This window comes from Notothenia rossii (genome assembly GCF_949606895.1).
Source record: "Notothenia rossii genome assembly, chromosome: 5".
Taxonomy (NCBI): domain Eukaryota; kingdom Metazoa; phylum Chordata; class Actinopteri; order Perciformes; family Nototheniidae; genus Notothenia; species Notothenia rossii.
In genome coordinates, this window is record NC_136903.1 from 39,037,538 (window position 1) to 39,062,274 (window position 24,737).

General features: G+C 41.3%; 1 protein-coding gene across 2 annotated transcripts in view; it reads left to right on the forward strand.

Moving 5' to 3' along the window:
• Positions 1-3,579: 3,579 nt before the first annotated feature.
• Positions 3,580-24,737, forward strand: part of LOC307041950 (septin-7-like) — an 86,139-nt gene continuing 64,981 nt past the window's right edge. Inside the window, exons 1-2 of one of the 2 annotated variants that reach the window (XM_079685565.1) lie at positions 3,580-4,003; positions 11,055-11,151. In XM_079685565.1, coding sequence (XP_079541691.1) covers positions 3,965-4,003; positions 11,055-11,151 — 136 coding nt within the window. In that variant the 5' untranslated portion in view covers positions 3,580-3,964. Of the gene's footprint in view, positions 4,004-11,051; positions 11,152-24,737 lie in introns of both variants that reach the window. The other variant, XM_079685564.1, reaches the window with a different exon arrangement.

Below are 24,737 nucleotides of genomic sequence, written 5' to 3' on the forward strand. Positions count from 1 at the left end.
CCCAAACCCCCCTAGATGAGGTTAGATCCGCCCCCCACTTAAATCATGTTCACATGGATATGAAACTAAATACATTTGCACACATCTTGTGTCCATATCTTTCTGTTTTGGTGGTCATGCCACGGTGCATGAATGCGCGGGTCATGGTCAAATATCTGGATTAAGAGGTTGCTTTTTCTTTGCACAGCATGAAACAAACGCGAAATGAATGGGCTGTGATTTGAGTTTTTTAAGCAGACGTTGAGTTCAATAATTTGTACGGCCCTCGAAGGATGTTGTAAAAATTGAAATGGCCCTTGAGAGGAAAAAGGTTCCCCGCCCCTGCTCTACAACAACAGCTAAATGCGTTCTGATATTTGACACAACGATGACCCAGATTGAAATGTAGTCATTTCTGTTGATGATCCTGTGAAATATATTTGATTTTACTTATGTGATCAGTAAATGATCGAAAAAGTGGAATTGTAATAGAAAAATATTATACTCACTTAGGCCTACTTTAATAATATCATCGTGTGGTTTTTATTTGCTAATTTTTATCTATATTTACTACTTTCACTTCTTTGCTAAGCTTGGGAAAATTCCTTATTAAGAAGATTTGTTGCAGTGTTGTTAGTTACAGTCTATGTGCACCGAAAGTATGACCTTCACCTGAGTTGAACTGAGAACATCCTGATACTCCCTAACTCCCTAACTTCCAGAATGCTCCTTTGTTATCACCAAGCTTCACCACGCCCTTTGTCCTCTCTCTGTGTTTAAATATGCAAATGCATATTTATGCAATACCCAAACTCTACTCTTCGTCTTTCACTCTGCAGACTGTATGCTCTCTGTATGACTGACTGAACTTTCTTGCAAGAAAGAAAAAACGACAAAGACAGCTGAATGGTTTGATTCTGTATCCTCATTTGATAAATAAATTCCCACCACAGTATTGTTAAATTATGTAATCATGCAATTTGTTGTGGTAATGTAGGTTTTTTTCATATATGCAGCCGCCTAGTAAGCTTTAGATGTGCAGGACTCTTTATCAAAGTTCAAAGGTTCTTCTGACCTGAGCTCCTCCAACAATGCAAGTGCAACATATATAACAAAATACAAAATAAAAATTACAAAAAAGTGCAAGAAGTCTATATACACATGTAAATAGAATATGATATGTACAAGAACAGAATATAAAATTAAATACGGTTTATTGCGGTGATGACTATTTATATAAATAATGACATTGCAAGATGACAAACAGGAATGTTTATCGGGACACTTTACAGAGCTGTCGGTCTGATCGTGGATTCCTCAGCAGGACTGAGGTAATGAGTTTTTGCATCTGAGCCCAAAACTATTCCTCTTACTCAGTTCACTTCATTTTACAGAAGTCAGTATTATAAATAATTTGTAAGACATACTTATCAGCTATGTATGGAACAGTATTGACAGATTGCTGAAGAGGATGCCAGCATGCATGTATGATGTGATGTGATTATTCAACCAAATACTGATTTCTCACCTCTAATTAAGGTAAACCGTTAGTATTGTGGTGTTTAGAAATTATTATCAACTTCTTTTGAGATCTGAAACCAATGCATTTTCTGCAAAAGAATGATCTAAATGACACTATTTCCTAGGGGATTTGGGAGAAATTATGTGTTGAGCATAAAGCAAAACTTTAAATTTTACTGAAATGCATATTTATTAATAGTGACCAGATAAACTGATAATTTCGGAGTGTTCTCTTAATTTTGTCAAAAGTTGTAGCTAATATAATCTAACATTAGCCTCTTATAATAGTCATGGCAAACCAAAGTAGAGTGTAATGCATTGAGCAAGCGTGTGTTTATTGCTAAAGAAAATAAAAATAAATGAATGAGGTACCCTTTATCATTTTCTAAGAAAAGCTACATTGTATAAGTGTAAGAAAAAAAGTTAACTGAGCAATCTCACAATTTTGGATTTTGCAATAAATCAGCTGAAGTCTGATGCAGTTGCTTTTTGTGGCACTAGAGTGCGCCAATAGACCACTTCATTTAATTTCCATGTCACCAAAGACAGATCACAAGTGCATGTACATCTTTGGGATTGTTCTAGCAACAGTGGGCTGAACAACAAGAAACGTTCTCATCAATCACTTTAATGTGGCTTCCATTGATAATTTGTTGATGTACTTTTTTTAATGCAGCCATCTATCACACTGATTTAGTGTGACATGCACCACCTAATCACAAGTAATGCCTATTGTCTTCCTACCTAGCAACAGATCTCAAGTATCGTGATAGCCATTGGGCCATTAGGATATTACGTAAATGTGATTATACATTCAGGCCAACCTGTGAAATAAAAAGATCTCCTCGGAGCCAATGCTTGTCCTTCCCAACATTACATGTTGAGGTACGTCTGTATATTTCAAATTAATGCACATCTGTCTGGTTGGACAGGCTACTTCATTGTATGGCATTTGCCACGTTGTCTGTTTTTCTTAATTGTTTAGTAACGCTATTCACAACTGTTTTTAAAGCCAGCAAATGTTCACCCCCAGCTCGTGAAGGCCCTCACACGATCAGAGGCTGATCATATCCGTGTTTGACCAATAGGAAGACAGATCCAGTCCCTCAACGGTGCGTCAAGCTCAAGCCTCCAGGAAGTGCGCCGGACTCTGGTGAAAATACTCGTTGTGTCTAAACGGCGGTACTACAATTTCCGTATCCGTCCGTGACGTCACTGGGCCCAGAAATACTTTTCCCCATTGACTAACATTGGGAAAGAGACGTCTGTAAATCAGCGGATAATTTTTTTTAAACTAAATAAACTACCCAGTATGAACTATGTTATAGCCCTTTTTATAATCATTAGATCCTTAAAGTTGTAAAATGCACTGAAAGCCGAATCTAGATTTATTTTCTGTCTTCATTCATTCTACTGAGCCGAGAGTGGGCGCTCCGGGGGCGGGGCTTAAGGGGCGCATGCTCTGTGAGCGCACATACGGGTTCTTCTTATACATCCATGGTTCTTCTGCTCTGACAGCCAGGCATGATGGGTAATCTGTGACGTTTCGCTCTCTCAAAAGTTGGGCCATTTTGTCCTCATGCGCCAATGAGCAGCTCTCATAGGAAAGAACGAGATCCCGCCTCAAGCTGGCCAGTAGTAGACCGGAACTCCGGTGTCATTTCTTTCCAAAATAAACCTTCCTGCCGCTTGTGTTGTTAATTTTTAGTAATCTTTCTCTAAAAAATATTCTACTGGAGTTCCTTGTCCACTTTTAAAGCTAAACTGATAAACACACTGAGGACATAACTATAGTTTAAGCATTACATCGAGAAATCCAAGGAATTTCGTTGTTAAATGCTAACATAATACACATTATTATATTTTGGTTACAAAATCAACTTATTCAACATTTATGCTTTTTAGCATCCCGAAAATATATGGGGTAAGAACATTTTCTCGAAAATGCCCGTGGAAAAACTGGCTTGAAAATAAAGCCCTGTTGCGACGCGGCGCTCCGCCTGCACTTTGATATCTTGTGCCACAGCAGCTAACGTGTGGATCAGTCCGCGTACTTCTCACTGTCCTCCTTCTCTAGTTCCCAAACGTTAATTCACCTCACCGTTCGCCAGGCGCTAGACACCATTGCAACCCGTAAGCAGTCACCGGTGACTGTCCGCTATTGAGGTATCACGAGAAACCTTCGTTTATATTTTGAAAGACTCAACCGGATGTACTGTGTATGTTTCTGCCTCGTGAATAAGTCAGTGGTCGAAGCCTTGGAGCAATTTTCCTCACTGTGCTACAACTGGTTGTAGTATCCGTCAGCGGCCGTAATTTAACCTCATTCATTGGTCAGCTGACGGACTTGTCTCCCTTTTGTTTACACCGAACTACGTGTTTTTCCGGTGTGAATCTTAGCTCCGTACAGCTCTTTGCTCTAGGTAACTGTCCGCTGCGGACCGGGTTGTGAGAGCACCGAACAATGATCGAGCGACCAGAGACTGCGGTTCCCAGCATCGCTGTGAGTCAATTTTTCTTCAAAAACATACATCTGGAAACGTTGACAATACTATTAATTACAATAGGCTATAATTGAAAGCTCTATTAGAATACACTCATGCACCGGACCTGTGTGTTTTGGTTCGTGCTTGTATCGACGTCTCTTGCGTGGAGAGCACCAACCTCCTTCAACAATCTTGTCATTTAAATGTTTTTGCATATTTACAAAGGCCTACTTGAAAGAAACATAAAATATAACCTTTTAACATATTGATATAGTCTACAGATAAATTCGGCATTATGTGGTTGAACTAACAACATGTAATTCAGTAGATTTCATCATTTCACAAATTAATCACGCCTCCCATCTCTGTAGTGAGGTCATGTGGCGAAACTGTATCATAATTGTGTTAACTGTGTGTTTAATTTGGACCAAATGGAAGAAGCAATATCACTAATGATGTATTTTAATGGCGGATTTGATTTTAACGGAGGATGATGTGAGGGTTCGTGAACGTTTCACAGAATAGCATGTATTGGTCTGGTGTAATTTAAGCTTAGTGGGGAAATACATTTCAATGTTTTGAAGACGTGGTTTCACAACGACATTGACAATATTACTTGTGAAACTATGGCATCCCAGAGTAATGATAGCCCTAGACAGCTATGTTGGGTTGTTTTTATGCTTTCATAATCAGAGCATAAAGGAGATTTGCTCTCTTTGCCAAATCCCCTTAAGATACATCCTAGTTGTGATCATAATCAGTGTTGCTAAAACATTCATTTCTAGAGATAAAAGTCAAATAAAACCCTGTCCCCAAATGACATGTATAACCCTTTACCAGAGAACAACTTTTTATTAGGCTGCTTGTTTTCCTGAATGTAGTTTGGTGTTCCCACCCACCTGCGTTTAGCAGAAGGAACCCTTTTTGTAGAGCATATTTGGCTGCGTTAGAATGAGTGTGCATTACATTTTAACTTAAGCAATAAGTGACCACACACCACACTTAGAGTTTGTAATGTATTAGTCTGTGATACAGTCAGGGATTGGTAGTGCATATCCTTGGTGTCACATCAATGGAGCGGGCATACACAGTGTGCATAGTGATGGAGCAGTGGGCACAATGGGCTAAAGATTTCCACAAACAAGTTGAAATTATGTCTTGCTCATTCTGCAATCTTACAAGATAAAATGTTTTCTACATGATTCATATTCAATATGCTGGTTGATAATGGACAGTTGAACAGCTGATGTGTGCATTGAGTTGGCCTCAGCATCAGCTGCTGGATGGGGGGGACTTGGCTATGCAGATGATGTCAGTGAACCAGGCTGCTACTATCACCACTGTGTGGAGGGGGGGAGGGGTTAACAGTAGACAAGCCTCCCTCACTAGGCTCACTATCATCCCCCATTATTTTTCTTTTCATTGCCCTTACTCTTCTTCTCATTTCTAATAAGACAAAACCACATGAGTCATACAATGCAGCAAAGCAATGCAAATATATTGATACTATCATTACTAGAGTTCTCATTAGCTTTTGATATTTTAAGCACGTCTTTTTCCAGTGCGAAACATGGCCAAGACGCAGGAGACGTGAGGCGACGTTCCGTCGGGACGTGTTCTTTGGTGTCAGTTTCGTGTGTAAGGACCTTTTAAGCTGAGGGACATTATTTGTTTTGAGAGTTACAGCTTATGCTTGCGTAATGTATATCTATATTTTTGCTGAGGTCATTTTTTGTGAGCCGTCCTATCAATGGTTTTCAAGCGCAATATTAAACTGAACACCATGCAAAACCATGCACCTTAAATGTTTTCCAAATAGCTACATGACAACCCAGCATGTTGCACTACCTGTACTACCCACAGTGCAGCTAAAGTGAAATGGATGGAGCTCCAGAGGTAGCACCTTAACACATGTGTTACATCACACACACCCCACATGTATGTGGGTGGATCATTGCAACAGCTGAAAGTGCTCCAGGCTTGTTCAGGGTAGATATGCCTGGTGTGAGGCTTCATGCATCACAGTATCGATGAGTAAAATGGATCGTCTCCTTTTCTTTACACGTATACCGTCCATAACAGCCACTGCTGTCGCTTGTGTCTCACCGACAGTGTTTCTGTATGTCAAACAGGGGAGTGCATTTAAATGTAAAAATAGGCTAGTTAGAGGCAACACCTATCAAATAAAACTTCCTGAAATATGAGTTTTTATTTGCTTTTTTATTTTTGAGTATATCATTTATTCAAACTATTTCCTCAGTTGTCCAAGGAACAAACAGTCATGCAAGCCAAAGAATACTGGTAACTTTGATACCCACCAAATATAATTACTTAGTATCTATATCCAATCATAAAAAAAGAATATGCTATGGTCTTGCGAAAGTACAGTTTTAAGCTTTTAAAGACATACTGTATACACAAAAACAAAAGGATTTCCTGTGAAACCATCTCCAGGCTTATTCTTTTGCAATTGTGAAATACTCAGGTCAAAACCCTTGTTATGAATGATAATTCTACTATTGTAGTCTTGCAAAAATATCTACACCTACACATTACAGCCAGGACATACATGCCTGTCGAATATCCTGCACCTTTCATTCAATCAATCAATCAATATATCAATCAATCAATCAATGTTTATTTATATAGCCCAATATCACAAATGTTACATTTGTCTCAGTGGACTTCACAGTTTGTACAGAATATCAGTATGACAATACGACACCCTCTGTCCTTAGACCCTCACATCGTACAAGGAAACACTTCCAGAGAAAACCCACAGTTTAAAGGGAAAAATGGGAGAAACCTCAGGGAGAGCAACAGAGGAGGGATCCCTCTCCCAGGACGGACAGACGTGCAATAGATGCCGTGTGTAAATTGAAAAGATAATACATTTGCAACATAGGTAGTCCAAATGTTTGGAAATGCATGTGTGTATAATAGGAAGATGAATCCACTAGGATATCCATCCAAGACTTATGATCCAGGACCACAGCCACGACTCAAGATCCAGGACTCGCGATCCATGACACAGGACCGCAGGATCATCCATGACTCCGGATCCCGGCCTATATAGACACCAAAAAGAAAGAAATTTGGGGAAGCTGGGTTAATCGGAACATGAGAGTACACAGGTATAGACAGAGAGAAGGAAGAAGTAAGATGTCCCCCGACAAACTAAGCCTATATCAGCAAAGCTAGGGGCTGAATCTAATCAGCCCTAGCTATAAGCTTTATCAAAAAGGAAGGTCTTAAGCCCACTCTTAAAAACGGATAGGGTGTCTGCCGCCCGAACACAAACTGGAAGCTGATTCCACAAAAGTGGAGCTTGATAAGAAAAGGCTCTGGCTCCCATTGTACTTTTAGAGACTCTAGGAACAACCAACAACCCTGCATTCTTGGAATGCAATGCCCAAGTAGGACAGTAGGGTATAATGAGTTCTTTAAGGTAAGATGGCGCCTGCCCATTAAGGGCTTTGTAGGCGAGAAGAAGAATTTTAAAAACTATCCTGTGTTCTATAGGGAGCCAGTGTAAGGCAGCCAGAACAGGAGTAATGTGGTCCCTTTTCCTAACTCTGGTTAGTACACGAGCTGCAGCATTTTGAATCAACTGAAGCGACTTGACTGACTTCTTTGTACACCCTGATAATAAGGAGTTACAATAATCCAGCCTTGAAGTAACAAATGCATGGACTAGTTTCTCGGCATCGTTTTGAGGCAAGATATGCCTGATTTTTGCAATGTTACGTAGATGGAAGTAGGCGGTCCTTGAAATAGATTTTATGTGGGTGTTAAAGGATAAATCCTGATCAAATATAACACCAAGATTCCTTACAGTCTCACTGGAGGCCAAATTAATGCCATCCATAGTTAGTATATCTTTAGATAATTTGTTTCGTAGATTCTTCGGGCCAAGTACAATAACTTCAGTTTTGGTCGTTTTTAACATCAAAAAATGTAAGGTCATCCACGTTTTTAAGTCCTTGAGGCAGTCTTGAATTTTATTTAGATGATTAATTTCATCAGGCTTGATTGATAAATATAGTTGAGTATTCCTCTTTGTAGGAATTTCACAAGTTGTCGGAACCTGGCTGCAGGGATATGCTCACATTAAACCACAAGAGCATTTGCAAGTCCAATACAAATGTTGGTGATGAAGTTCCAGAACATTGCAAACGTTTTTGGTTGCTGTCAGGGATCTGTGCAGGCCAAAGTTCTTCCTCATCAAACCGGGATAAGCATTTCTTTATTGATCTTCGTCCACCTGGCTTTTTGCTAGGGATGCTCCGATCGTCAATTTTGGGGCCTATCGCCGGAATCAGAATCGGCCGATACCGATCCGATCGAGTGGGCGTGGCCTAAATGGAAGATTTAAACATCACTTTCAATGGAAGATTTAAAGTGATGTTTAAAACTCAGTTAATGGCGCTCATTCACTGGAGCTTCCACAAACAACAATCTACTTAATTATTACATTCAAATGAAGTACATTATTCAAGTTAACATTCACTTTGGAGAATAACACGGGAGAAATGAGCAGAAGAGCTCTCTTTTCCTCTCTCCCTCTCTCTCTCCCCCCCTCTCTCCCCCTCCTGACAGCCTGTCAGTATCGTCATGCAGCTCACTGATCCAGTAATGAGTGACCCGACAGTGAAGAATACATATTTATAACTAGTTTAGCTTGTTCCAGAGGTAGATAAAATAGCTAAGTGTGTTAGGTTTAACTCTTGTGTGTTTTGCTCCGCTCACCGGTCCGTCACAGCGGGTGGAGCTGCAGGATTTCTGCTTCACACATGTTGCATACCGCTATTTTACTGTCTTTTTCTGACACCTTAAAATACTGCCAGACCGCTGAAGCCATTTGGGCGAGCTTGTTTTGCCGCGCACCGAGAAAAGTGTCATGTATTTTATGTCATGCGATCGGTTCTCGCGATCGGCATGTTTAGAGAGCACCGATCGATCGGTAGAGAGTGAGTATCGGCCAATCTCGATCGGTGACCGATCGGAGCATCCCTATTAGAACCCCTACATGGACATTGTTATGTTGAATCAGGAAAAAGTGTTCCCAAAACTGTTGCTAAAGTGCTAGAAGATCACTGTTTCCTCACATCTTTTTGTATGTTGGAGCATCAATGTTTCTTTGTTGGAACTGGTGGCTAACACAGTTCTAAGCCAAAGGCTCACGATAGTATGTAATAGTGCTGTCTGTCCACGTACTTTTACTGTCTTCCATTATTAATGTGTGCTTGGCCACAGTTTATGAAACAATGGATAATAAAGAACGGATTGCTATTCAATCATATAAAGAAAAGTAATTATTGGATGGAAATGACTTACAGAGCAAATCATTTCTTTAAGTATGTTTTTTGGGTCAAAGACATGTTTCTGTGATTAAAAAATCAGGAAGCTCATCGATTGTGTTTGCCTCACGTAGCGTGCAGGACAGTGCACAGGGATTGTGGGGGGGGGGGGGGGGGGGGTTGGGGTTATCTGACAGCGGACTGGGAGTTGCAGAGGTATAGTGTGATGTGGAAGAGAGGTAGGGATGGAAAGATCCCTCTGGTGATAAGGAAGAGCAGCTGGCTGGGCTCTGGTCTGAGAGCAACTTCCTGCCCCACACCAGGGATCAGTTCCATTTACCCTCAGCCTCTCCATAGACACTATGCATTACATAAATACATACTATGCAAACTATCTTGTTTTCTATTTATTTGATTGAAGATACCTTTCTTAATATCTGCACAGCTTTCCACTTTTCATAACATTACTGCACATATTTTATTTATATATACGTATATATATATTTATATTTATTTATATTGTTCTGAGCATTTTGTCATAGGATACTGTATGTCATTTTTTGGTATATCTGTCTTTCATGTAAATACTTTTCTATATCTTTATGATATATTTTTTAAATATTTGTTGAGAAAAGTTTACATTTTTTGGTTGTTTTTCTTACAATTTATCTTCTTCAACTGAGTTTATGTATGCACCATATACACCGGCAATTCCTCGTTTGTGTTAACCTACTAGGCAATAAACCTCAGTGTTTCTCCTAGGATGGAGTCATAGCAGCGGTGCAGCCAAATGTGAGCGCGGAGCGCGTATAACTTTTTTAGTGCGTACGAAGTGCGCCCCTTAAATATGTTTCTATGTGTCTGCCAGCAATAGAAAGGCTCTTGAGGCCTAGTACATACAGTGGCAATGTCTCAAGATTTAGCAAAATACACCTTTATTGAACATACAGTAAAATAAATACAAATACTTTTTTTTTTGCTCCCTGGCTGGCGCCGCTATTTGTATGGGGAAACACTGAACCTGATTTCTGATTTGTTTGTAGGTGTAGCCTCAACTTTCCACACATACCTTTTTACTTTTCAATTATAAAATGAAATGACTTCTCTGTTTAACTTCACTTGTTTGATAGACTTTAGCAGAGTCCACTAAACTTCCACATCTCCTCTGTAAAAGCCTGTTATTTGTGTGTGTGTGTGTGTGTGTGTGTGTGTGTGTGTGTGTGTGTGTGTGTGTGTGTGTGTGTGTGTGTGTGTGTGTGTGTGTGTGTGTGTGTGTGTGTGTGTGTGTGTGTGTGTGTGTGTGTGTGTGTGTGTGTGTGTGTGTGTGTGTGTGTGTGTGTGTGTGTGTGTGTGTGTGTGTGTGTGTGTGTGTGTGTGTGTGTGTGTGTGTGTGTGTGTGTGAGACCTCACCTTAAAACACAATGTTTCCCAACTTGTGTTCATCCCAGCTGCAATTTACTTCAAAGCGTCGCTGCAGGGGCATAGAAATACTAATTGAAGGTTCACAAAAAACACGTTTTTCTGTCACTTTGTGCGCACATAATGGCTATGTGCAGCTCCAAATCTGCTGTGTATTTGTTTCTCAACACACACACCATAGTAGCATACTGTAGATGTTGTGTGTTATCTTTTGACCAAAGCCTTTTATGCTGTTACAAGCCTTTCCTCTATGTTAAAGATAGTCATTTCAGGCAATTTTGTTTGTACCATTTATTCATACTATGTGATTACTGCGTTAATATGAATTATGTGTGTTTTTCTTCAGCAGCGGAACCTGGAGGGCTATGTGGGCTTTGCAAATCTCCCCAACCAGGTGTACCGGAAATCAGTCAAAAGAGGCTTTGAGTTTACGTTAATGGTTGTAGGTAAGTTGGAAACCTCTGACTCATGTCTGAGATGTGTGTTTGCTTGTGTTTCTGCCAACCTGTGTATGCGCACCTGCCCATCTATCTCCTCCTGTCTGAGTGTGTTTTCATTTTTGTGTGGATTTGGCTCATCAGCGCAGGTTGAAAGGAGGTAAAGAATGTTTGGCATGCAGCGAGTCACTCAAGGCGATGAGTTGACAGTTTAAAAAGCAGTTTGTGCAGAGTGGTGGTGCCCTGTGGCTTTAAGAACATTACAGTCAGTGTTGTGATGCAGAGTGTGCATGTGAACACAATTCTTATGAAAGCTGGATTCCTACAGTTCTCCAGGGGAGTTGCCTCTGCAGCTCCAGGATATGGAATATCACATCTGTGGGTGATTTGATTTGGAACGGGGCCGCAGGGTCATGGTTGAAGGAACCTTAAATGTGGCTAACAGCAGAGTACAGTGGGAAGGAAGTGGACTCAGAGTGCAGGAAAATACACTACTGCATATAGGTAGTGTTTTAGGAAGCCAAAATCACATTTCTAAATGTTTTTATGAAAAAATAAGGGGTTATTTCATCTAGTTGTCTCAAGAACATTTTATTTCTTCACAAGAAAAAGAAGGATGACTTATTTCATTTAAATGTCTTGATATGCTGCAATAGAAAAAAATTGAAATAGTTTAAAAACTGACTAAACTTTGACCTAAACCAGTCTGTGACAATCCATCAAGATATGTTCTTGTAAACTCAACTTCAGTCAGATAATTCTAACGTGTTTGCCTATTTTAATCCGAAATTAGGTTTAATAAGAGGTTATATCCAAGATTTAGGTGATGATTTATGGGATTTTCTTGACAAACAGTTCAAACGACAGAGGGCAAAAGCTGCACAGTTGACTAAAGGGCACCACAAAGGTTAAGAATGTATTGAAGCAGCCTTTCTGAAAAATGAAAGCATGCATTTAGGTTTTATATCTGAAGTCATTGTAACCATGAAGCCTCTGCTCTGCTCAGCCCTCCGTCCAGCTGTTATAACAGACCTGTCTGAACTCGCTGTGGCCCCCGACTCACCCAGAGACCCTCCTCTTTTGTCCAGTTGTTACATTTAAGGTCAGGGGCTAATAGGAAGCGGTATTGTTGTGTTGTAGGCCAACCTAGGATTTAGCACGATAAAATGGGGATTTTGTAATTCGATTTTGTAATATCGCAGAAAATAAGACCACCACACGTTTATGATACTCACATGTTTAGTTCAGCCCAAAACACAAACACAGCAAAGGGTTAGGGTTAGCTACAAACAAACTACATGACGGCTGCATGATTTCATCATCGTTAATGCAAACAAATAATTAACGCCACTAATTATTTTAACGCGATTAACGCATGTGTATTTTTTTTTCCTCTGCCGCCACGTAGTTTCAGAGCGCATCGAGTTTAAAATACCATCTACAAGCTGATGCTGACAGCCCCGCTCCTGCCGCCCGCTTGTGGCAGACCACACTTCCACGCTCACCGGCAGGCACCAACTGGCTATTGGGAGGACCGGGAGGGTGTGTGTATGTGTGGCGCGAGGGAGAGAGAGACCTTACGTGTATTGTTGTTGTTGTTAGCATCTGGTGCTAGCTAGCTGCACTAAAGGATATAAGGAGCTGTTTAAATGAAAACAGAGGAGCAACATTTCGCAACAACTGATCCATCACACACACACACACACACACACACACACACACACACACACACACACACACACACACACACACACACACACACACACACACACACACACACACACCATTTGTATTGTATGATAGAGATTCCAGGTTGAATTGAGGCAAATATTTGTAATGTTCAGAGGTTGTTGTGTTTAATATTCATGAGAATATTTGTCATTGGTCAAAAGATAATAAACATTAGCATAAAGCACATTTGTCCACTCATATGTTGATAAGACTATTAAAAACTTGAAAAATATTCCTCTAAGGTGCATTTAGAACAGATAAAAAATGTGCGACTAATTGTGCGACTAATTGTACGATTAATCGCGATTAACTATGGACAATCATGCGATTAATCGCGATTAAATATTTTTAATCGACTGACAGCCCTATTTAAAACGTAAACATGCCAGATTTTTAGCTTTGAGCTCATTTCTATCCGTAGTCCCTCACATACAACATTTAAAGGTGGTGTAGGTAAGTTTGAGAAACCGGCTCGAGATACACTTTTTGCTATATTCCATGGAATGCTCTTAACATCACGATAGCAATGAATATCTGAAGTGCTTTGACAAAAGATCCATTCAAAAATGTCATCTGTGGAAGCCGTAGTATTGTAAAAAGCACGACCAATCATCTGAGCCGGCCCGGCTAAAATAACTGGATGGCCTACCTGCCTGTCAGCCTTCCATCTGTGCACAAACTTATCTTGTGCCCTCATTGGTCATGTTCGCGTTCGTGTGTGTTGGAGGAGGGGCTCTTTAAGGAAGTGGCAGATTTTGTTCCGGCTGTGTATTTTCAAATGCTAGCACACTCGTACTGGTTTCTCCAAAATGAGCTACCCCACCTTTAAGAACCTGACATTTATTTACATAGCAAAAAATAAATACATGATATGCAGAAAGAGCATGAGCAGCATATACAAGCAGTAAACACATGGCAGTAAAATGTAGCAGCTACGACATATAAAGTGCAGGAGATGATAAAAGAGCTACATAAAGTGCAAGGGGAGATACCCCTGTGTGAAAGTGCACCTAGCGGTGATTACACGTCTGTTTGTTTCTCAACCATTCTTTTAGTTGTCCTTTTAAAACTGTTCAAAGTGGGACAATCCCGTATCTCAGTTGGGAGGCTATTCCACAATGAATAGCCTCCCAACTGAGGCTATTTAATTGATATCACATTTTGTCCGAAAGTTGTCCGTCTACGGTTGACTTCACAGTCTCCTCTGGTTTCTGACCTAGTGCAGCGTCCAGTGTGTTTTCTGTGGATGAATTCCCCTAAGGGGGGGGAGGGGGGCCAGTCCCTGTAAACATTTATAAAAAAAACACATACTTTTAAAAGACTTAAAGTGGTCAAAACTCAAGAAATTGTGTTTTTTATGGATGGTACAGATGGTAAAAAACAGTGGTGGTGTGAATTTGGCTTTCTGTCAAACACCTGGATAGCTCTCTTGAACAGCTGTTCTATGGGTTTGAGGTGTGTGGCACAAGCAAACGACCAGTTTTTCAAACAGTATTCAATGTGGGATAGAATCATACAGTGGAGGTATGACTTTGCAGCATTGACAGTTAAGAAAGGTGTAATTTGTTTAAAATGTTGCAAGTTGAATTTAATGGTATTGTATACTTTCTTAATATGTTTCTTACAAGTCAAGTTTGAGTCCAGTATGACTCCAAGATACTTGAACTGGGGGACTAGTTCTATTTCTGCTCCGTTTAAAAACACATTGGATCCTACGATTTTGACTGGTCGTTTACTGAACATCATGCATACTGTTGTTTTTGCAATTAACTGTAAATAAATGTTGTTCAGCCAGTGTTGAACTTTGTCCAAAAGATTTGAGAGACAGGATGAGATAATTTCAGTGTTTTCCCCATGTACAAAGATGACCTGATCATCTGTATACATTTGCACATTCAACTCAGGACATACATTAGGCAAGTCATTAATGTACAGAGAAAACAGTAATGGTCCAAGAATGGAACCTTGTGGAACCCCAACAGGGTTGACAAGGTAGGGGGATTTGGCTCCGTTGACCAAAACACACTGTTTTCTGTTTGATAAGTAAGATTTAACCCAATGTATTGAATCTGCTGAAAAATTGAAATAAGTCAGCTTTGTAAGGAGCTCTCGGTGGTTAACAGTGTCAAAAGCCTTCCTGAGATCAAGAAAGACAGCACCTGCATATGGGCTCGTGTCCAACATACATTTAACCTTTTCCACAAAGACACAGTCAGCTGTCTCAGTGGAGTGGTGAGCACGAAAACCAAACTGCATTAGGTGGAGTGGAGCGAAACCTTTATCTAAATGTTTGGTGATTAGTTTTGACACCCATTTCTCAGCTACTTTAGGCCCCGGCCACACGAGGACGAAAACGGTCGTTTGCGTTACTGTTTAGTGTCATATAGAACGTTCGGCCACACGAGGACGACCGAATATGACTGTAAACAGCTGCGGAAACGATAACGGATCCCAAGGTGGATAGAACGGCATACGCAACGCTCTGGGGGGTCCAACGGCTCCGTGTGTACGCCCTATACGATCATTTTCTGATAAAAACGCAATAGCCCCGCCTCTCCCCACCTCTGCTGCTCACCCCCGCGTCAAAGTAAACTGCACACTGAATTCAGATTATTTATCTTTCTCTCAGCATAAACGCGAGTGAAGTCTCATCTGACAGGACGGAGACACGCAGCACTGCTCACCTGCAGCTCCTCCCGCTGTGATGCAGCGTTGAACGGAGCAAAACACACACTTCAAGTCAGATCATCACCCTTAGCTATTTTAATTACCTCTCAAACTACCTAAACTAGTTATAAATATGTTTATGTTTACTGTCGGGTCACTCATTACTGGATCAGCTGCTGCATGAGACAGACACTGACACTGTCAGAAGAGAGGGAGGAAAAAGAGAGGCTCCGTGTATTTTATATATATATATATAGAGTATTATATTATATAGAGTCGTTATTCATTTGTTTTAAAGCTCAATAAATGACAAAGAAGACCTTTGACCGGCACTTCTATAATTTTGTCCGGAAGATTTAAACTTTAACACACGTTGACTGGCGAAAAACTCTGCCCGGTTCCCTCGGCCCCCACCGCGGAGAATAAACAGAAGGGCAACCATGACAACCATGCTTCTTCGCTGCTTTTGTGGAGGAAGTTACAGCGCCGCGTACAGGCTCCTGCATATGTACTGCAGCTTCTCCAGCGGTTGGAGCTAAACGGAGCTGTCTCGTGTGGACAGACACTATCCGGTGAACATTGCGTGTGGACTGAAGCTTTTTTGCGTTTGCGTTAATCCTATGCCTTTATGCCGTATGCGTCCTCGTGTGGCCGGGGCCTTAGAGACACAGGGAAGGATGCTGATTGGTCTGTAATTGGACATCATTGCCTTATCCCCAGATTTAAAGATCGGGGTCACCGTGGCAACCTTCCAGGACGATGGAACTTCCCTCGTGCTAATAGATTGATTTACTAGCAAACTAATTGGTTTTATTAGACCGTCAATATTTGTCTGGTTGGTGTCTAAATCATCTGCATCCCTAGCCTTAGAACCTCTTAACCCTAAGATTATATTTTTTGCCTCCACCTCTGTGATTTCCTCCAGGTCAAAAACGGGGTGTATCCACAATCGTGCTAGGTGAGACCTCAGATGGCGGGAAGAGCTTTGTAATGTCCAGAGCACTATTTATGAAATACTCATTGAGTGAGTTGGCCAATACGGCAGGGTCTTTTATCAGGGCATCATTGATCTTTGATTCTCGAACATTATTTTCCTGTTTGGTATGTTTACCTAATAGTTTATTTAAGATTTTCCAAACGTTTTTACGGTTACCTTCGCACCTTCAATTATTTTAATGAAAAAGTTTGCTTTGGCCTGTCTTATTGTTTGTGTTAACTTGTTACAAGCCTGAGTGAATTTCTGTCTATCAGTGGATAGTCCGGATTTCAAGCTCTGCTTTAATAGTTGCTCTCTGGATTTCATTAGATTCCTGCACTGTAGATTCAGCCAGGGAAGATGATGTTCCTTCCTGTCCCTAAGGCACCCTCTCCTTGAGAAAGAAGACATTGCATCATTAATTTGAGATATAAACAGATCACTGTTTTCACCAATGTCTTCAGAGGACAGAGTGTCCCCCCAATCAATCATTTTCACTGCCTCCGTAAAACGCCATGAACCTTTGTTTTGTGAGTTTCCTGGCAAAAAGAACAAGATTATGGTCAGAAAGACCAGTCAGGAAGTTGTAGGTTTTAACTATTCGGTCAGCTTTGTTTGTAAATAATAAATCTATGATAGTCTTGGAGGTTTTGGTTATTCTAGTCGGTTGATCCATTAGTTGTATTAACTTGTGATTATCCATGATCCGTTTTAAGCTCTTTATATTTTGTTTGTCATTCCAGTTGATGTTAAAGTCTCCTACAATAATCTGCTCTTTGTTGAAGTCACAGGAATTCAGCAGGAGTTTTACCTGATCATAGAAATCCACCTTAGCGGTGGGTTGTCGATACAGGCAAATCATGGTATGGGACATTTCCTCAGATAGTTTGATTTCCACACAATCAAATTCAATATTGGATGGGAGTTCAATCTCCCTACAAGTAAAGGTATTTCTCACATAAAGCAACACACCCCCTCCTTTTCCCTTCAGTCTGTCATTCCTAAACACATTATACCCTGACATAGATACAAGAGTGAATGGTGAAGACTGTTTTAGTCAAGATTCCAATATTCCCAAACAGTCAATATTGGACTCAAGGAGGAGATATTCTAGCTGTTCACGTTTGTTGCAGATGCTGCGGAAATTTAAATGTCCACTGAATAGTCCCTTCGGCTTGCACCGAGGATCCCACACTATTTTAGCTTGATTCACTGTTTGAAACATTTTTGTGCAACGGTGTTTTTTAAATACAGGATTTCTAGTATTTACCTCGGTGCCATTGTTGACAGTGGAGCAGTCAAAGCGAGCTGGTGTTTTATGGATCTCCAGTTTTGGATTACAGCAATATATTGACTTTCCCACACACTCCAAAGGACATATACTTGATCTGATCTGCTGCTCTGGTGTAACTCCTCTGAACTGCTCTGCATTCGATTTGCTCATTTCTGACCACAAGTTTGTAACCTTCAATGTCAAGTTAACACTACCCAAAGCAAATATGTCAGTATACATCTCATTCCGTAACGTTAAGAATATCAACACGCCCAGCTTTTTCTAATGGAATTAATAACCTCACCTGCAAAGACTGCCCAGGGTTTCCCACACATAGACTATACTTGGGCGGGCCGCCCAAGTATATTTCGCGACCTGTTTTTTAACTTTGTATTCGTCCGCGATCACGACGCCATTTGCGATCGATTAACTTGTGCACAATGATCCCTCGCTCTACGCCTCCTGTACCCAGTCCCGGACTGGCCATCGGGAGGACCGGGGGGTTTCCCGATGGCCTGGCCTGTTAAGTGGCCTGCCTCACACAGGGTGACTGGCTGTCTACATGATGTGGCCTGCCGACATGGCCACTGTCATACAGATCATAAAACAAAGCCCTTGATTGGTCTCTGTGTGTCATTGAAGCTTGGGATAACCTCAGCTCAGGTGAGGTAAAGGACTCTGAGTGTTTAGATAGTTAACTTGGTCTAAGTTCTCAGTGGGTCTCAAACGGTTTGGTCACCATTTATGTAAACACATATTTCCATTTGAGGGGGTAGTGATTAGTAAAATATGCATGAATACAAATTAAAAAAATGAACTAGGTGAAAAAAGGTGACTTTTAAAACTTGTTGAGAGCTAAAACTAGTCTTTGCTGCTGCCTCAAAGAGGAGCAGGGGGAGAGGAGAGAGACAGGAGAGGGTGATTCAGGAGCACAGACACACTCAGAAGTATAAATGAACCATAAATAAACAGTGTTGGGCAAGTTACTTCCAAAATGTAATATATTACATATTACTTATTACTCTCTTTTGAAAGTAATAAGTTACATTACAATATTACTGTCTCTGAAATGTAATGAGTTACACTACTTTAGTTACTTTTTAGTTACTTTCTCCAAAATAACCGCAAAAGAATAGCTAGGTATTTTAAATGCTAAAATGTAGTTTAGTGCAGCTCATTATGCATCCAGTGAAGGGCAATGAGGTATAGCATAACAACTGTGTAGGCCCTTAAGGCTACTAACAACTTGTATTACAGGGCTTAGTTGAATACTCGATTCTGATTGTAAATTCTTAACATGTGACACGTTGTTAATACAGCAGTACAGACCGCTGTCAAGGACTATAATGAAGGTTAACATATTGTAAATCAAGGCAAATATTATTTAAACCATGCTCATGGTTTGAAATGGCAAACATTGAAAGGCAAAAGTATTATTAAAACCATGTAGCCTACTACATCATCACCTTGGTCCCATCATATACGCTGGGAAGAGAATATTTACTGTGCTTGAAAACTGGTATCACATCATCACGTGAGGTTGACTTTGTGACCTGGAGAACATTTCAGCTGCAACATCAGCTCGTTGATAATAAGCTTGGGATATGAGATATTTTTATAGCCATTCGTGATGAAGGCATCTGTGCTATTGTATGCATTATTTTTGACCCAACATTTCTACAGGCATGTCAGAATATGGTACTATTTTCACATGAATATTCTAGCCATTGTCTATTTGCATACCACAAGCTGCAAAATGACCGCCTTACCCCACTGTACAGGCGGGTAGTTGTTTAGATATACCTGGCACCTGCGGGCCGCAGAGGGGCGGCGTAGTTTCGCGCGACGAAGACTGCTGCTCCGGGGCCGGCGAGTCAGGCGGGAGTAAGCTAGTGTCCACAACGGAGGGTAACGTGATGTCCGCATCTGACCTGTTGCTACTGTCTGCAGTAGATGCAGTGTTGCTGGCGTTTAGTGATGGTTGCTTTAACCATTTTCGTATAAATGATTATCTACAGATCGGATGTGTGTCACTGCTGTGGAAGCACTTTGGAAATGATGCACGCGCAGCGGAGCAGGTCACGCGCACCTGACACAATTTGTTGTTAGTATTTTTCGCTACGTTCTCTTTTTTGAATGGTTGCATAACGTTCAACTTCCCCGAAGATCTCGACGCGAACCCTGAAGGGTAAACACCAGGTTTACTAATCTACCCGCACAATTTGTCCGGTGTCGGAATGTCTCGCTATGTTAGTACATTCTTAAAAACAAAACACCATTTAATTTCGGGTTAAAATGTGTTGTAACTGCGTTACTGAGCATTGTAACGGGTAATATATTACCCACATTTCATTAGTAATGCGTTACATTACTTCGTTACAGCAAAAAGTAATATATTACTGTAACTCCGTTACTTTTGTAACGCGTTACACCCAACACTGTAAATAAATAAAAAAGTTTCAGTGTTTTTTCATATTGGAAATGGGATGTCATTGTTTATGGCCACGATTTTATGATTATTGAAATGTATACAGTTCTGTTTCATATAGGTGTTCCCATAGATCTAGTCTCTTTATTTTCCCTTCAAAATGTACCAGATTGATGCATTTAACTCCAACATTTAAAAACATTTTTTACCGGGGGAGCATGCCCCCGGACCCCCCAAGACAATTTGAGGTCGACCCCAACTTAAGATCACATGGATAGGTTCCTAAATACATTTAGCATTTTTTTTAAAATAGTAACCCATCTCCATATGTTTATTTGTGGGTAGTAGATTCAAACTATAGGGCTATCACTATGGGCCCTGCCTGTACCTGTTTGCTCTGCCATCGTGTGAAGGGTCTGCTAACAAGCGACCAACAGAAAGGTTCATGTTAATGTTGTTGCACGTCACAAAGGCACGTCACCTCGACCCCCCCCTTGTAGTTCATAAGGACATGTACAACAGCCACATACTCGTCTATAAGGATGCTCTTTCCTCCGTTAAATTAGCATACTATGCCAACATACTACTATTCAACTGCTCAATGTAATACCTTCATGACCTTTTTCAATGCCAAAATCAAAAATATTCACCAGCAACTGACCTCCTCTAGCTATACATCACTTCACTCAACTCCGTATGCTCCCCTCTCCTCTCCACTATCCAGCTTCAAACTTTCCACTGTCGCTGAAATATCAAATCTCATTCGTAAATCCAAATCATCCACCTGCCAGCTTGACCCCTTTCCTACCCACCTAGTTAAAGCTAGTAATGCACGATTTGGGGAAATAATCTAATTGCGATTTTTCTGACGGATATTGCGATTTGCGATATTTGTTTTTAAGCGACCCAACGGAAGTTTATTGTAAAATTTGGCCATATCTCCGACTAGGAAGGTCGTATCAACGTGCTCCCGTCTCTAGCACCCCCGCAGCCCGAGCTACTAGTGAAAGAACTAAACTTACATGAAACTTCCGTTGGGTTGCTTTAAAGTCAAGCTTCAGTTGAAGATTCACCCTGTAATAGATGTAAAACATGTGATGGAGCATTACAACTCCATTGGCTCCCCGTTAAATACCGCATCGACTTTAAAATGTTGCTCCTCACCTTCAAGGCCCTTCACACTGTTGCACCTCCATATCTCTCTGAACTCCTTCACATCGACACTCCCTCTCGTGCCCTCCGATCTTCCTCTGCCTTCCAACTCACTGTACCTTCTGCCCGCCTGACCACCATGGGGTCAAGAGCCTTCAGCCACTCTGCCACCCGTCTCTGGAACTCTCTCTCACAAGACATACACAATATGGACTCACTCTCAACCTTCAAATCCTGCCTGAAAACCCACCTTTTTAAACTGGCGTATTCAATACCTTAATTATTCTAAACTGATTATTGTTTTTAAGTCTTTGTTTTTTAAGTCTTGAATTACTGTTTGATCTTCTTTGTTGCTTGTTTTTAATTATGCTCTGTAAGGTGTCCTTGAGAGCTTTGAAAGGCGCCCATAAATAAAATGCATTATTATTATTAATATTATTCATTAGCAATAAAAAAGTTTTTGAAAGGTTAAAGTCAAGTGAAAGCCAACTCTTTTTTTGTCAATCAAAGAAAAGATAAAAAAGGCACAGTTTTAGTTTTATTTCGTCAATATCTTTACTATGTTATGGAACAAAAAGAATATATATTTTGCCACAGCTTTCATTCATCATTTATTTGTGGAAAAAAGCCTCCCTCTCCTTTAAATGTCCTCTGTGTAGAGAGAACTCACAATTGTTGTGTGTGTAATTAGGATCAGCTGGGGTATGCAGGGCTCGGAGCCAAGAGAACTGGGCAGAGAGACAGAGGGGCCCGTATGTGAGACTGAAACAGCATCTAATGCTTGTGGCTCTGTCTCTGGTTCTCACGCCGGCCGTCACTCTGCTGGCTCTGTGTCCCTGCTGCTGCTCTTTCACAACGGCAGTTTGCTAAACAGGAAGCTGAAACCCAGGCTGGAATAATAAAGGTTGGACGACTCAAAGAGTTCATCTCTTTCTCTTTCCACTGAACCCATCAGGGTCACCACAAGATACATCCACTTAGATTTACCAGCTTATACAATTATTTAATGTTAGCTGAAAAAAAAATTAAGACCACCATAAACGCCCGTCAAAAAGAAACCTTATTAACGAAATTACAAAATCATTTTTGTCAAGTCTTTATCAGCAGAAAAAGGATGTGCACACGTTCTTTACACAATCCAAATGTTTGTGCATTACTCATTACAGGCCCAATTCACACTGTGGGAAATGTTCAATATGCCATAGAGAGCTGAAGTAAATCTACAACTTCCCATTTCTAACATAAATTAGTAACCTTGTTAAGAAACTAGGAGAGTGGTCCTATATGTTAGCATTTTAGCATGTTGTTTTCCTTAGATTCCCAAATAAAGTGTGGTTAATCGAAGCTGAAGAGATTTTCACATTTTCTTCCTACAACATCAACAAGGTATGATCTGATGTCAAATTTTTCAGCCAATACTGACGTTTTGGCTAAATCCTCAGCCAATTGACCTTTCGCAAAGCCACGCCCCTAAATGCCCGTTGTCCAATCATATTCGATCACGTGCGCGGCTCCCTGTGGAAGTCCGACAAGCTTAGCGTTCAAATTCATTGCGAAAATGGTGAAGCGTTGTGCTTATGGTCTTTGGAAATCGGATAGCAGATATCCCATAAGCTTAGAGGGGGGGGTGATATTTTACCCGTTTCCTAAACCCAAAACCCGAGAGGAGAGATGCCGCCAGTGGATAAAGAAATGCGGCAGGGCCCATGCAAAGCTGAATATGGCGAATATCAACAAACACAAATAAGTTTGCTCCAAGGTAAATACGTGCTAACGTAGCTAGCTAGCTAGCTAGCAAAGATTACATTCACAAATTAACTAACTAATTTAATTAACTAATTTCACTAACTAACGTTAGCTAAAGTCACGCGACTACAGCTGTAAGCTGTGTGCTTCTCGGTCGTTTTGACCATGTATATCACTTGATGCATAATAATGTCTGAACAGCTGAGCTCCGTTATTAGTCTACCTGTGGTCAAAGTACAAACAAGAAAGCCAACAGGCAATCATTCATTTATATTTTGCTTTAATCTTTGTAGCATTTTGTTAATGGAAAGCCTACTGCCGACTTCCCTAATCCTGCTGCACAAGTGGGCACCCCGACCCCCACAAAGGAACAACAAGGTGGATGCAGAAAGCCACCAAGGAAACGGTAGTTAACTTTAGACAAACTACAACATTTAATGCCTCTTGTGATTGTATTGTTTTATTCCAAAATAAAAATAACAATTCCGTCGAATTTGACATACAGCTCATGTGGTTTTTCACTCTTGCACTGCGACCTGTATGCAAGTGCCTCTATTGAGGTTGTGCCTCCCTCTTTTCTAATGTTTATACTGTGGATATAACCCTCCATAGCGTATTGTAGCCCCTTTTGTCGGGACCTGGAGGATATTGCTGCGTTATTGCTCCAAAATGAGTCTGTTAAGGCGACTCCGACGTTACGGAGACCCTCCATTATGGCTTTGTTTAACGCATCTGGCTCTCAGCTTGTCGGACTAGCAACAGTAACCAAGCAGGGGCGTGGCTTTGCGAAAGGTCAATTCAGAGGTTGATGTATCCTCAACATGTTGTTGAGGATACACCAGCAACATCGTTGAATAACAAGCACTTCGGTCATGGTCGGCATATTATCTACAGTTCATTCATCCGGCACTCCTGGCAGACTCTCTCAAACAAAAAAAGGGTCTAAAACGAAAAGAGGAGAATATTGGGCTATTGGCTCTGCTGTGTCTCTTGCTCTCGGGAGATATCCAACCGGGTCCCGGCGTTGTTTCCATCGACCTGGTGGCCCAGCCGCTGAGCTCCACACGCCATCAGTCGGCTTACGAAGAGGCTGTCTAGCTGAACAGCTAGCACCACCAGTGGGTCTCTGCGGTCTCGCGCTGACGGCTGCCGAGCTAGCAGCAGGACCTCTACCCACACCGTCGGAGGACTACGGGTCCACGCCGAGGGCTGGTGGCCGAGCAGCAGAGATCCACACGCAGAGGGCTAGCGGACTAGCAGCGGAGATTCTCGCACCACTGGACACCACTGGACACCACCGGACACCACCGGACTGGCTTCATAAGAGGCCGGCTAGCTGAAGAGCTAGCTCTGCCGGCAGGTCTCTGTGGTCTCGCGCTGACGGCTGCTGGTCTAGCAGCAGGACCAACATCCACACCATTGGAGGACTGGGGGCCCACACCAAGGGCTAAAAGCACACCAGCGGAGAACCATGCATCACCGGCTGGCTGCACACGAGGCCGGCTAGCAAAACAGCTAGCTCGGCCGGAGGATCTCTGTGAGCTCGCGCCGGCGGCTGCTGGCCTAGCATCTGGACCAGAGATGGGATCATTTCTAAAAAATAGTAATATATTACATATTAC